The sequence below is a fragment of the Clarias gariepinus genome, chromosome 1 (assembly GCF_024256425.1).
Source record: "Clarias gariepinus isolate MV-2021 ecotype Netherlands chromosome 1, CGAR_prim_01v2, whole genome shotgun sequence".
Lineage (NCBI taxonomy): Eukaryota > Metazoa > Chordata > Actinopteri > Siluriformes > Clariidae > Clarias > Clarias gariepinus.
This window is the reverse complement of record NC_071100.1, coordinates 48,698,500-48,711,263: the sequence shown is the minus strand read 5'-3', so window position 1 is coordinate 48,711,263 and position 12,764 is coordinate 48,698,500. Positions and strand designations below refer to the sequence as shown.

The 12,764-nt window shown below is 40.9% G+C and overlaps 1 protein-coding gene across 1 annotated transcript; it reads right to left on the bottom strand.

Annotated features, from left to right (window-relative positions):
• Positions 1–5: 5 nt before the first annotated feature.
• fzr1b (fizzy/cell division cycle 20 related 1b) lies at positions 6–7,753 on the bottom strand. Its single transcript, XM_053496613.1, has 15 exons — positions 7,565–7,753; positions 5,861–5,991; positions 5,628–5,729; positions 5,492–5,555; positions 5,258–5,385; positions 5,089–5,171; positions 4,893–4,998; positions 3,411–3,488; positions 3,253–3,318; positions 2,837–2,939; positions 2,563–2,744; positions 2,247–2,480; positions 2,065–2,169; positions 1,871–1,963; positions 6–371 (listed from the first exon to the last, which is right to left on the bottom strand). The coding sequence occupies exons 2-15, from the start codon at positions 5,933–5,935 to the stop codon at positions 330–332; spliced, it is 1,461 nt and encodes a 486-aa protein (XP_053352588.1). The 5' UTR covers positions 5,936–5,991; positions 7,565–7,753; the 3' UTR covers positions 6–329.
• Between the last annotated feature and the right edge of the window lie 5,011 nt (positions 7,754–12,764).

Sequence of the window (12,764 nt, the reverse complement as noted above, 5' to 3'; positions counted from 1 at the left end):
CTAACAGAGATCCTGCAGTAGTGTTGTTTATTTTCCATCTGGTCATCTGTCTGGTAACGAGATCCTGTTTGCACATACAAAATAGTGAAAATATGGTCGTGGACCGACCGGCGTTTGGATAAACTGCTTCTCTCTACTTACATTATTACACCACGTCCATTTTTTTTTCTTTCTTTCTTTTTTTTGGGGAAGTTTCACATGATACAGTAATAAGAAAGTCAGGACGATGACATGAACAGACTTGTTGGGGTTTTAAAGGAGACACGGGCAGGAGGGTTGGAGAGGAGGAAGAGACGCTGGGTTCTCTCTCTCTTCTCAGGCCTCCGACACTACCGTATCCTGGTGAAAAGATTCAGCACCGACTTGGATTCCTGAAACAGCCAGACGAGAACGTTAGTCATTTCAGGATGAGAAATGTCTGCGTACATCAATTTCTACCTTAACTAAAATCGATTAACTCACTCGCATGCAGGCTGCCTACAGTACCTGGCAAAAGTATTTTTGCCAGGTACTGTAAATGTATCTTAATGGGATTTTATCTGATAGACCAACACAAAGTGGCACATATTTGTGAAGTGGAAAGAAAATGAACGGCTTTAAAAAAAATTTACAAATAAAAACCTGAAAAGTGTGGCGTGCATTTATATTCAGCCCCCTTTTACTCCAACACCGTAAACTAAAATCAAGTGAAAGCAGTCACTTTCAGGAGTCACCTAATTACTAAATCCATCTGTGTGTTATTTAATCTCACATGTTCTGTACTTCAGACTTTAGAGGTTTGTTAGAGAACACTGGTGAACCAGCAGTATCATGAAGCCCAAAAAAGACACCAGGGATAAAGTTGTGGAGAAGTTAAAAGTAGGGGTAGGTTAGAAGGAAAAAAAACTTTGCACATCTCGTGGAGCGCTGTTCAAATGGAAAGGGTATGGCACAACTGCAAACCTACCAAGACATGGGTGTCCACCTTAACTGAAAAGAGAGCATTGATCAGAGAATTAGTGATCAATGGTAACTCTCGATGTAATTAGTCGTGGACTCCACAAATCTGGACTTTATGCAAGAGTGGCAAGAAGAAAGCCAGTGTTTATAGAAACCAACAAGAAGTCAAGGGACTTCTTGTGGCTTTCTTTTTTTTTGTCCCAGGACACAAGAAGTCCCGTTTGGAGCTTGTAAAAACCATGTGGGGCGACATAGCAATCCATCTTCTGAAATAAGGTGCTCTGGTCAATCAGAAGAAACCAAAATTAAACTTTTTGGCCTAAATGCAACTCACCCTGAAAACACCCTCCCCATTGTTAAACATGGTGGTGGCAGCATCATTGATGGTAAGACGGATTGACCCAAATAGAGAGAAATCTTATAAATAAAAAGCTGTTAGAGTCTGCAAAAAACTTGAGACTGGGCCGCTCCAGGTTCACCTTCCAGCAGGACAACAAACTTAATCATACAGCCAGAGCTACAATGGAATGGTTTAGATCAAAGCATACTCGTGTTAGAACGTCTGAGTTAAAGTCCAGACCTAAATCCAACTGAGAATCTATAGCGAGACTTTTGAGCTAATTGCTATTCACAGACATTCTACGTCCGATCTGACTGAGCTTGAGCTATTTTGCAAAGAAGAATTGGCAAAAATTTAACTCTCTAGACATGCAAAGCTGGTAGAGACACCCCCATAAAAAGACGTGCAGCCTATAAATGCATTAAATCCCAACAAGATACATTTACATTTGTGGCTGTAACGTGACAAAATGGAACGTAGACTGAAAAAATTAAAGGGGTATAAATACTTTTGTAAGCCACCGTGATTAACCTAGCCACTCTGAGAAACAGCAAGGAAAAGTGTCACAAAACGTGCATGTGTTTGTCTAACCTTGGTGCAGCGTGTTTTGCTGAAGACATTCCAGAACCTGAGTGTCTCGTCTCCCGCTCCAGTCACTATAGCCTCGCCGTCTGGAGACACGGCCTGATAAATGCACACAGTTAGTTTTAGTATTTTGTAAAGAAATTGAATTTACTAAAACAAAAAAAAAAAACTCACGGTCAGTTTTTAAAGTTCCTTCTTACCAAGTAAAGCACACGGTACGAGTGTCCCGTCAACTTGGCCACCTGTGTGAGTGACGGGTATTTCCACACCAGGATCTGGTTTTGTGAGTAACCGTGTGTGCTGACCTGCAAGACACCAGCAGGATGTGTAAAACTCACTCACTCAGCGGCAAACAGAACTCCGCTTATGTGTGTTCTCTCACCAGCTCGTTGGCGTGTTTGGACCAGGCCAGGTTGCAGACCTGCGAGCCCGTGTCGGTGCTCTGCAGCGCCTGTCCTGTGAGTGTGTTCCAGAAGCGCAGGCAGCGGTCGGCCGTGCCTCCACCGGACGCCAGGAGGCCGTGCTGATGGGGCGACCAGGCGATGGCCTTGACCGCCGCTAAATGCTCGCTGTACTGTTGCACGGGCACCAGGCTCGAGCTGTTCCACACCAGCAGCTACACAAATCACCAAAACAAAGAGTTACACCAGGTATTATCATCAGTATGACTATCGTCTTTACTCGCATTCACACCGTACCTTGTTGTCGTTGCCTCCCGAGGCGAGGTGCTGGTGGTCGGGGGACCACTTGAGGCCGCAGACTTCCTGTCTATGGCCCTGCAGTCTTCTCTCAGCGGCAGGCGGCGCGCGGACATCCCTCTGCAGGATCACCCTGTCCCTGCTGCCCGACGAGAGCTGCTCGCCGTTCCATGCTAAAGCTCCTGCGGCACAACACGACGAACATTACAAATTCATAGGTTCGCGCTAATACTTTCACCCGCGAGTCCATTAAATGAAGACCTTTGATACGAACCGACACGAGCCGAGTGTCCTTCCAGGCTGGTTAACTTCCTCCCTCCAGCTGCGTCCCATATTTGAACAAAGCCTTTGTGAGTTCCAACAGCAACCAAGCTTCCCTTGATGGGAAAATGATGCAGATGTAAACCGTAATGGTTATTAGGCATGGTGCATGTGCGTCTTCTTCATCCACTAGTCGGGTTAATTCTTAAATTATTTTTTTATATCAATTCTTAAAAAAAAGGCGTTACATAAAAGATTTAGAGACATAAGGCATTATCACTTTAATGATCCTGTTAATCTCAACATCATGCTGTTAGTGTACCTTTCCATGACCATTGACCATGACCATTCTATGACCATTCTATCATTGCGTGTAATTAATTTACAAATAACTGGCATGGAAAACAAGTTAAAGAACTCATGACTTACCCTCTCATTCCAGCAGACCGAAGTCACAGAGTCTCCATCCACTGACAGATCACACAACCTGGTCACCTGAGAGCACAAGTGTGACACATAATGACCCCTGGCTCTATAAATCAGCCGAGCAAACATTATCTACTCTTATCTAAAGTTCCTTTACACACCTGACTGGTGCAGGCGCTCCACAGGTACACACAAGCACCAAGACCAACACTGAGCAGGTTTCCAGCTGACCAGTCCACCTGTTAACAACACAGAACACTGCAAAGATTAATCCCTCAGTTTCTACGCAGACCATTGTAATACACGGTCTGTAAACAGAAGCTAAATTCAGTACCAAGGACAGCAGCAGCATGGCTACCCTAATCCATGGTCAAAACAGCTGTTTTAGCCTGCAGATATAAATATGGCCTCAGTAAAGGGGGCGTGGCCTCTATGTCTATGAGTCCCAGAGAGGGGATAAGAGGCGTGTCCTTTTAACATGTCAGTCTCAGTGAAGGGGGCGTGTCTTCTTAACCTGTATTTACTGTGAGGGACATGTGTCCCCTTAACCTGTTAGTCTCGGTGAAGGAGGAGTGGCCTTAACCTGTTAGCCCTAGTAAAGAAGGTGTGGCTTTTTAACCTGTCAGTCTCAGTAAAGGAGGCGTGTCATCTTAACCTGTCATTCACTCTGAAGGAGGCGTGTCATCTTAAGGAGGTGTGTCATCTTAACCTGTCATACACTCTGAAGGAGGCGTGTCATCTTAACCTGTCATTCACTCTGAAGGAGGCGTGTCAGCTTAAGGAGGCGTGTCATCTTAACCTGTCATTCACTCTGAAGGAGGCATGTCAGCTTAACCTGTCATTCACTCTGAAGGAGGCGTGTCATCTTAAGGAGGTGTGTCATCTTAACCTGTCATACACTCTGAAGGAGGCGTGTCATCTTAACCTGTCATTCACTCTGAAGGAGGCGTGTCAGCTTAAGGAGGCGTGTCATCTTAACCTGTCATTCACTCTGAAGGAGGCATGTCAGCTTAACCTGTCATTCACTCTGAAGGAGGCGTGTCAGCTTAACCTGTCATTCACTCTGAAGGAGGCGTGTCAGCTTAAGGAGGCGTGTCATCTTAACCTGTCATTCACTCTGAAGGAGGAGTGTCGTCTTAAGGAGGCGTGTCATCTTAACCTGTCATTCACTCTGAAGGAGGCGTGTCAGCTTGAGGAGGCGTGTCATCTTAACCTGTCATTCACTCTGAAGGAGGCGTGTCATCTTAAGGAGGCGTGTCATCTTAACCTGTCATACACTCTGAAGGGGGGGCGTGTCATCTTAACCTGTCATACACTCTGAAGAAGGCATGTCAGCTTAACCTGTCATTTACTCTGAAGGAGGCGTGTCATCTTACTCAGTCATTCACTCTGAAGGAGGCGTGATTTTTTTTACTTGTTATTTACTGTGAAGGGCATGTGTCCTCTTAACCTTTCTTTCTCAGTAATGAATGTTTGGCCCCCAAACCAATCAGAATGATCCTCTTATTTTTTTTTTATACATTTTTTTTATTAAAATAGCTTGCATAATAGTGTATTACAGTGCATTTCAATCTGTCTAAAATATACTTTTTAGTAAGTGGTGTTACATGTCTTTACGTTATTGTAAAAATACAGGTGTGTACCAGGTTTAAGTAGAAGTCATCCTGCAGCTCCGGTGCATCCAGAACTTTAAAGGGGATTTTGGAGATCTTTCGTGCTGGCTTTCGTGGTGATCGTAACAGCTTGTGACTGCGCACAGACACCACACACACACCAACACTCAGACACATATGGAAATGTGAAGCAGTTTGTGAGAGTATACAAGGAACCTTTGGCTACCTTTTGTTGCTGAGGGGAGAGAGGGAATACGGGGAGATTTCATTGCCGCTGTCAAAAGGCACTCTCTTTGTGTGAATTGTGTACTGGAAGAGACAGAAAACATGAAAATCGTACCGCCGTTTATGACCAAAGTGTAATAACACACATGAATCCTGTGGGAGGGACTCACCCTGAAGAGGCTGTTTGTGTCCTGTGAGAGGACGGCATGCCGTCGGTCATCTGTGTGAGGGTCGGGTACGGTTTCGATGCCCGCTCCTAGGAGCTCGTTCCGCAGGAGAGCAGCATAGGCCACCGCGTCTGTAAGAGGAGACACAGATTAGAGACGTCCAAATGGTATGACATCAGTCTTTTAGCCGTGATACAATACGCAGATACAATGAAGTTGATTTACAGCAAACTTTACCCTTTCCAGTGTCTGAACTGGCGTCCTTCGAGCGCTGGTTCTGGTTCGGAGACCAACAGTTTTCCTGTAAAATTAATAAATAAGTACATGAGGTGCCATTTTTAAGGGAAAGTTTAGAATAAAGACCGTGACTTACGTTGGCGTAATGGAAGTTGATGCTCCAGTTGCTGCCTGCGCGAGTGGGTATGAATCTGTCACCTGACTTAACACTGACTGGACTGCATGTGGCAAAGCCCGGCTACAGGAGGAACAAAACAGTAGGTGTGAGAAGACACTTATCTCTTCAGAAATGTACATCCTTCTTCTTAGTATGGGTACTGACTCATGATAATCTGTACCTGGTTAAGACATTCATACTCATTTCTTTACCTTGGACACTTGACCATCAGGCAGGTTCTGATGGTTGATCTGCCTGAGGAGGCGTCTCTCATAGTCCTGGTCCATTTCCAATCTGCCTCTGCTTCAGTCTGCCCACGCAGCTCCGCCCACGTCTTCCATCCCTGAACAGGTAAAAAAAAAAACAGGATACTTATAGACGCATTGCATTTTTTGCAGCTTTCTGTGTCCATCAGAACTGAAGTGAACTCCAAGAGTTATTCAACACTGCAAGTGTTTATTTGCCTCTAAAGATGTCTGTCTGTCTCTAAAGGCATTCATCCAGCATTGAACATCTGTTCATCATTCTGTTCATCATTCATCTGGCAATGGAGGTGTTCACCAAAAAGGTGATCATTTAACAGTTCAGATGTTTATCTAACTCTAAATTTTTCCATTCAGACTTTCAAATGTTTTTTTTTTTTTTTCAGAATCGAAATGTGTCCATCCAGCATTTCGGATGTTTATCTGAATCTAAAAAGGTGTTCATTTGGCGGTCCAGATGTTTATCTAAATCTAAAGTAGTAGTTCATTAGGCAGTCCAGATTTTTATCTGAATCTAAAAAAAATTCATTTGGCAGTCCAGATGTTTATCTGAATCTAAAGCAGTTCATCTGGCGGTCCAGATGTTTATCTGAATCTAAAGCAGTTCATCTGGCGGTCCAGATGTTTATCTGAATCTAAAAAGTGTTCATTTGATGGTTCAGATGTTTATCTGAATCTAAAAAGTGTTAATTTGATGGTTCAGATGTTTTCTAAATCTAAAAGGTGTTCATTAGACTGTCCAGATGTTTATCTGAATCTAAAGTAGTAGTTCATTAGGCAGTCCAGATATTTATTTAAATTAAAAAAAAATGTATTTGGCGGTACAGATTTTTATCTGAATCTAAAGCAGTTCATTTGATGGTCCAGATGTTTATCTGAATTTAAAAAGGTGTTCATCAGGCGGTCCAGACGTTTATTTAAATCTAAAGCAGTTCATCTTGCAGTCCAGATGTTTGTCTAAAACGTAAAGGTGTTTATTCATCACTCCAGATGTTTATCTGAATCTAAAAAGCAGTTTATTAGACGGTCCAGATGTTTATCTGAATCTAAAAAGCAGTTCATTTGATGGTCCAGATGTTTATCTGAATCTAAAAAGGTGTTCATCTGGCAGTCCAGATGTTTATCTCGAATGTAAAGGTCTTTATTCATCACTCCAGATGTTTATCTGTCTCTAAAGGTGTTTGTCTACCTCTAGCTGTCCTGAAGAGCAGGACATGTGTCTCGAGCAGGATTGACCTGACGCTGCCGGTGTTCCTCTAGCTCCAAACACTTGTACATCTCTCCACTCCTCTGTGTGTGTGTGTGTGTGTGTGTGTGTGTGTGTATATATACAGTCCACAGTGCAGGTGTTTAGAAGCGGCTCTGCTCAAACCCAGAGTGTTAAATCGCCGTGTGCACGCGACACATAGCACGAGGACACACAGTTACCATGGAGCTGACAATCATAAACACATGACTAGCACGACTAGCATCAGCACCGTCAGTGTGTTTGTAGAAGAAAACCAACAGTAAATACATGACCCCAGCGGCCTAAAGCGCCTCGAGCGCGCTGTCTGACCCTGATGAGGTGTGAAGTCACAGCTGTCATGATGTCCCGACTCTCAGACACCAGTTAGCCTCCTCACTCCGGCTAGCAAGGTGTACAAGTCTCACCTGTTCTGCCGCTCATGAGACGCGGTTATCGGCCATTCCGTGTGTCCGAGCTCCCGGTTAGCATTTCTCCACATGCACTTAATGAATAGAGTCCTGGAAACACCTGTTAATCCTTAATTATCTTACAATTCAGCGTCCCAGCAGCCCGATTCAGACTGAATGTTTATGTTTCGGTCAAGATGGCGAAAAGATCAGCTGTGACGCTTTATTTTTTCCCACACCTATATTCCGGAAGACACGCCTCCTATCTCAGTTTAAAGCCCTAGCTGGATCGGAATGCGGGTGGGAATAGAAAAACAAGGGACGTCCCATGCGTGGGCGGACAGCAAGTGGCTGTAGGGGGCGCGCGAGAACTACTACTGCTCGTAATATTAATGTGGATTTCTGTTAAAAACTACTACTGACTGTAGAGGGCGCTATAACACTACAACTCATACCAATCAACTACTTTTCACTCAACATTTTGACTAAATGCAGTAATTCTTACATATAAAGTAATGTTTTCTTTTTAAATACAGGCCTCTATTATCATTCTTGTTTCTACTCATTTAAACTATAATTCATAACTAAATATATGACTAGGAACTCAGCAATAAATATTTCACACAGTGCATAAATAATTTCACATATTTAATTTTTCAGGAACAACATCAATAAGTAAATTTAAATAGTACAAATGAACTAAGGCTCTTAAATAAATAAATAAATAATATACAATTATTAATAATAAGAACATACAATAATATAGCTAATTTGGTCACGTCAGTGACTTTGTTTAGCATTGTCACCTTGCACCTCCTGCCTTTGTGTGCATGGAGTTTGCATGTTCTTGTTGGTTTCCTCCCCAGCCCAAAGACATGCAGATTAGGCCCGTAGCATGTGAATGAGTGTGTGAGTATGTGTATGTGTGCGCGCCCTGTGATGGATTGGGAACATATCTAGGGTGTACCCCACCTTGTGCGCAAAGTCTCCTGGTGATCCTGTTTAAAGGATTAAGCGGGACAAACGATGACGATGGTCGCATCATCAATAAGATACAAACATAATGCATTCGCAACCAAGAAATTAAACAAATGATCTGAGTATAATATAATAGATTATAGTCGGCACAGGGTCAAGGGTTTGATTTCTGCCTCAGTGTCTGTGTACATTGAGTTTGCATGTTCCTGCTGTGCTTGGTGGTTTTCCTCTGCGTACTCCGGTTTCCTCCCACTCTCCAAAGACATGCAATTTAGGCTAATTGGCATTCCCAAATTTCCTGCAATAGTTTGGCACCATGTCTAGGGTGTACCTTGCTTCATGGCCAAAGTCTCTTGAAACAGGCTCTGTGACCCTGGACAGGATAAGTGATATAAACAATGAAAATAAACAAAGCAAAAATCTTTACTGTTTCTTTCAAAAGTTTATATATTTATTCATTTATTTTTTTTATTATGCTTTTATTATGTTGAAGATGCTCAATTCATTTAAATTCTATTTCTATAGCACTTTTAACAATAATTTAAAGCAGCTTTAGAAAATAAAAGGTTCAAATGAGTTTGAAAAGTGTGACGAAATATGAATAAATCAAAATGATCAGATTGTCCCTGATCAGTAAGCAGAGGGCGACTGTGGAAAGGAAAAACTCCCTGAGATGGCAATAGGAAGGAACCTTGGAAGGGATCAGATTCAACAGGGAAGCCATCCAACTAATTTGAGTGATATCCACGATGATATATTTTTTACAATCTGGAAGTATGGAAAATTAACATGGAAAGTTTGGTCAAACCATATTTTAAAAAATGTTAAGTATATTTTTATTTGTTTGCTCATTCATTCAATCATTTATTCATACATATGCAAGGCTTTTCATGTAAATAAAAATTACATGGTCTTTTGTCTTCTATGTTTATTTGACTGTTCTGATGTATTAACTTTTTGAGCTTTGTATATATCTATTCCTACAGTTAACCCTTCCCCACAGAACTTCAGAGAAGTAAAAAAATATGATCTATTTATTAACTATTTTTAATCACTATAAACAAATTAATTCTTTTATTGCCACGATTGTGCTGTAAGCTTAGCCAGGACACTGTTGGGTTTCTGTGTGTAGAGTATCGTGACTCTGTGCTTAGCTGCTGCTGAGCAGGGTCATGGGTATTAATTGCTTCAGGTTTAATCAGTCATTTGTTTTTGATGTCTCGGGGTGTGAGAAGGCCTTGGATGAGTCCAGGCCTGTCTGTACTGAGATAACCAGCAGACAGCTGGGAGAACCACAGGACCAGCACAGCAGGTAAATATGACAGCATGGTAGGAACAGTTAATGGTGATGGTCCACCACACATTGGGGAAAAAAACAGTCATGTTGTCATGCTTACTGGATATGTTATAATCAGCAGGTTGCTCAACAGCTTTTCTCTCTCTCTCGAAGTTAATTACGAAAAAAGAAACATGCAACTTCTTGTTACTAGAAAAAATGGTTATAAAAAGACTAGTTGAAGTACCCTTTGTTGACGATTACAGAGTTTGTAGAAATAAGTAAAGGGTTGAAGCTAAAAATAAGCTGATCAACTGTAATGTACTCAGTGATATTATTTTAGATTGAAGTTCAAATACATGTCTGTCTGCAACATAGCTGAAACACTTCAATCAGTGCACTTCATTCCACAAAATTTAGTTTGACATTACATGGTATTGGTTTCCACTGGAGTAGTGGCTAAATATTAGCAAATGTACGTAGTTCACAGCAAGATTTTAAATTTACTGTCATTTCATCTTATAACAATCAATGAAAAAGAGTGGATATAGAAAAAACTATGTTTATGCCTTATTTACGCTCAGTCGTCCTTCTTTCGTCATCAGCCGAATATAATCTCTGTTCAATAATCAGAGCGTGAATATTACAGATGAAAAATGGAAAAAGTAGATTGGTTAATAATTACTGTAAGTTTTGTCTTAAAACGACTCCAGCCAGTTACAGTTGACTTATACCACTTCAGCGCTGTTATTTCAGCCAAAGTGAAAATATGAACTAATCCCAGTAAAAATATTTAGTTTAGCTTTTCTAATTAATATTTATTGGGGCAGGTGTTTGTTTACATTGAGACAGTAGCGCATTAGTAGATTATTTTCCAACACATAAACGTTCATAACATCGCTTTTACTCACCATTTTGGTTTCATTTATTCTGCAGGTTAAACCTCAGACAGATACATGTATCTAAGTATATATATGTATATATGTATCTAAGTACTGCAAAAGCTTAAATAAATTCTCTACAGCCAGATCTACGACACAATCTGGCTGGACAGACATACAGACAGACAGACAAACAGACAGACAATTTCCTATTTCTGCTCTGTCCTGAAGATGTTAGGAAACATACAGTAAGGTTACAGCTTCACCGCTGATACTGAAGATCCTTTTCCCAAACACTAAATTAAATTTTTATTACAAAAAACTTTAAATTCACTAATCAGAGTCAGAAATTCAATCAGAGCATCAATCTGATTAGACAGAGATTCAATCACATCCCTTTTAAACCTAAATCTGTATAATGTAATCCTCTGACATAGAGATTTTTTTCCTCTTGTCATGCTTACACAGAATCTGACAGGGTTCCAAGATTGCATTAAATTCCCGCGGGTTCTGTTCTGAGTGTGTGGTGGTAGTTGTGTAATTTCCCCTTGATCAGATGAGGATGTGGTGAGGAGCTGAAAATGAAAGGGTCTGCCTTGTGATCAGACATGAGGGTTGTGTTAATACTACAACATGCTGCATGCAGTGTATTAGTAAAAAGTTAGATTGCAAAACGGAATACGTCAGCATATTAATGATTCTAGAGATAATAATAATTTTTTATTTTGATATCTTTATTATCTTTCTGTTGATAAAGCTATTGAAAAAAAAAACTCAGGCTTGGTCTCCAAACATTACTGATCTCAATCTACTCACTAATTATTCCTGTGTTTCTGTGTTTGAAGCGGTCAACCCTTGAACCGGCTGCTTTGGGTCTTTTTTACTTGTTTTTAATGAAAGCAGCCAGCTGGGTTTTAATATCTGCTCTTTGTTTCCAGACCCCTCTTATCAGTGCCCTTCAATGCCGTTCCCATGGAAACGAGATGGACAGACAAAGCACGGGACGAGTGAGGAAGGAGGGACAAAATGTGCAAATGTGCAAGTGACAGATACTCCTGCTTCATGCCTGAAAAGTGCCCAAAACATACAGGACTTTATGCAAGAGCCAGAGTTGTGTAAAATCCTCAAACATGAGGAGGTGAGAAGGAAACCGATCTTTGAAATGATTACATGAAGGTGTGGTTATGTGTAAAGAGTCATCTTGGATGACAAATGATCTAAGTATCAGCTACCCTTCATTCTATCACTGTGACACAGCATAAGAGAAGATGAACATACAGACAAAACCCCAACTTTTCTTCAGCTTATGAAAATTTACTCGGCGTAAAAGTTACTGAGTTACTTTATTTAACAGCAGGGGTGGGATAGGGAATTCTAGTGTAGACAAGCGGATATAAATCTTAAACTAGTTTTTAATTGAAGGAACATAATAAAGCTGTTGCCTTTCTTGTGCTTGAAATCAAAGTGTTCACTTAAATATAGCCAGGGTTTTGTTCTATAAGAACTTGATGGTATTTCACTTTTAGCTGGGTTTGGATCACTGGCATCTGTTTTGTGCGTCTCCATCGTTCTTGTAAATTTAGTGCATTTGTTTTCCACGCCCATCAATCAATCAATCAATCAATCAATCAATCAGTGCAGTGGTTCCCAGGGCGAAATTATTTTTCTTCCCCGTTGCATTTTTTTTTCATTTTCCTTAATTTATTTTTTACTCAGTAGCAAATATGATTTAAAATGTAGCGAAAATACAATACTTCAAACTAAATTACAGATTTTAGAAACTACTTTAAAAAGTAGGAGTACACAAAAAAACTATTTAATTACAGGTAATGCAATACTGGGAAATGTGAGGATTTTGACAAAATCATGAGGAACCAGCAGAAACCCCTGTGGATCACCATGATGATTAAAGTATGGCAATAGTATGGGCCTGTTTTGTGTGTATATACCAAACTTTGCCAGGAACTAGATATCTACTTAAATGTTGTTGGGAAATATCAACATGAAACATCAACAAGTTAACGATATTTCCTACTTCCTTAAGTGATGCATCTTTCCTAACAAAGCTATAACAAATATTGTG

Coding starts and splice junctions, on each gene's coding strand:
- fzr1b (XM_053496613.1), bottom strand. CDS start 5,935: ATGGACCAGGACTATGAGAGACGCCTCCTCAGGCAGATCAACCATCAG. Junction 2,481..2,562: donor CGGGAGGCAACGACAACAAG/GTACGGTGTGAA, acceptor TGATTTGTGTAG/CTGCTGGTGTGGAACAGCTC. Junction 372..1,870: donor GCAAAACACGCTGCACCAAG/GTTAGACAAACA, acceptor TGGCTGTTTCAG/GAATCCAAGTCGGTGCTGAA.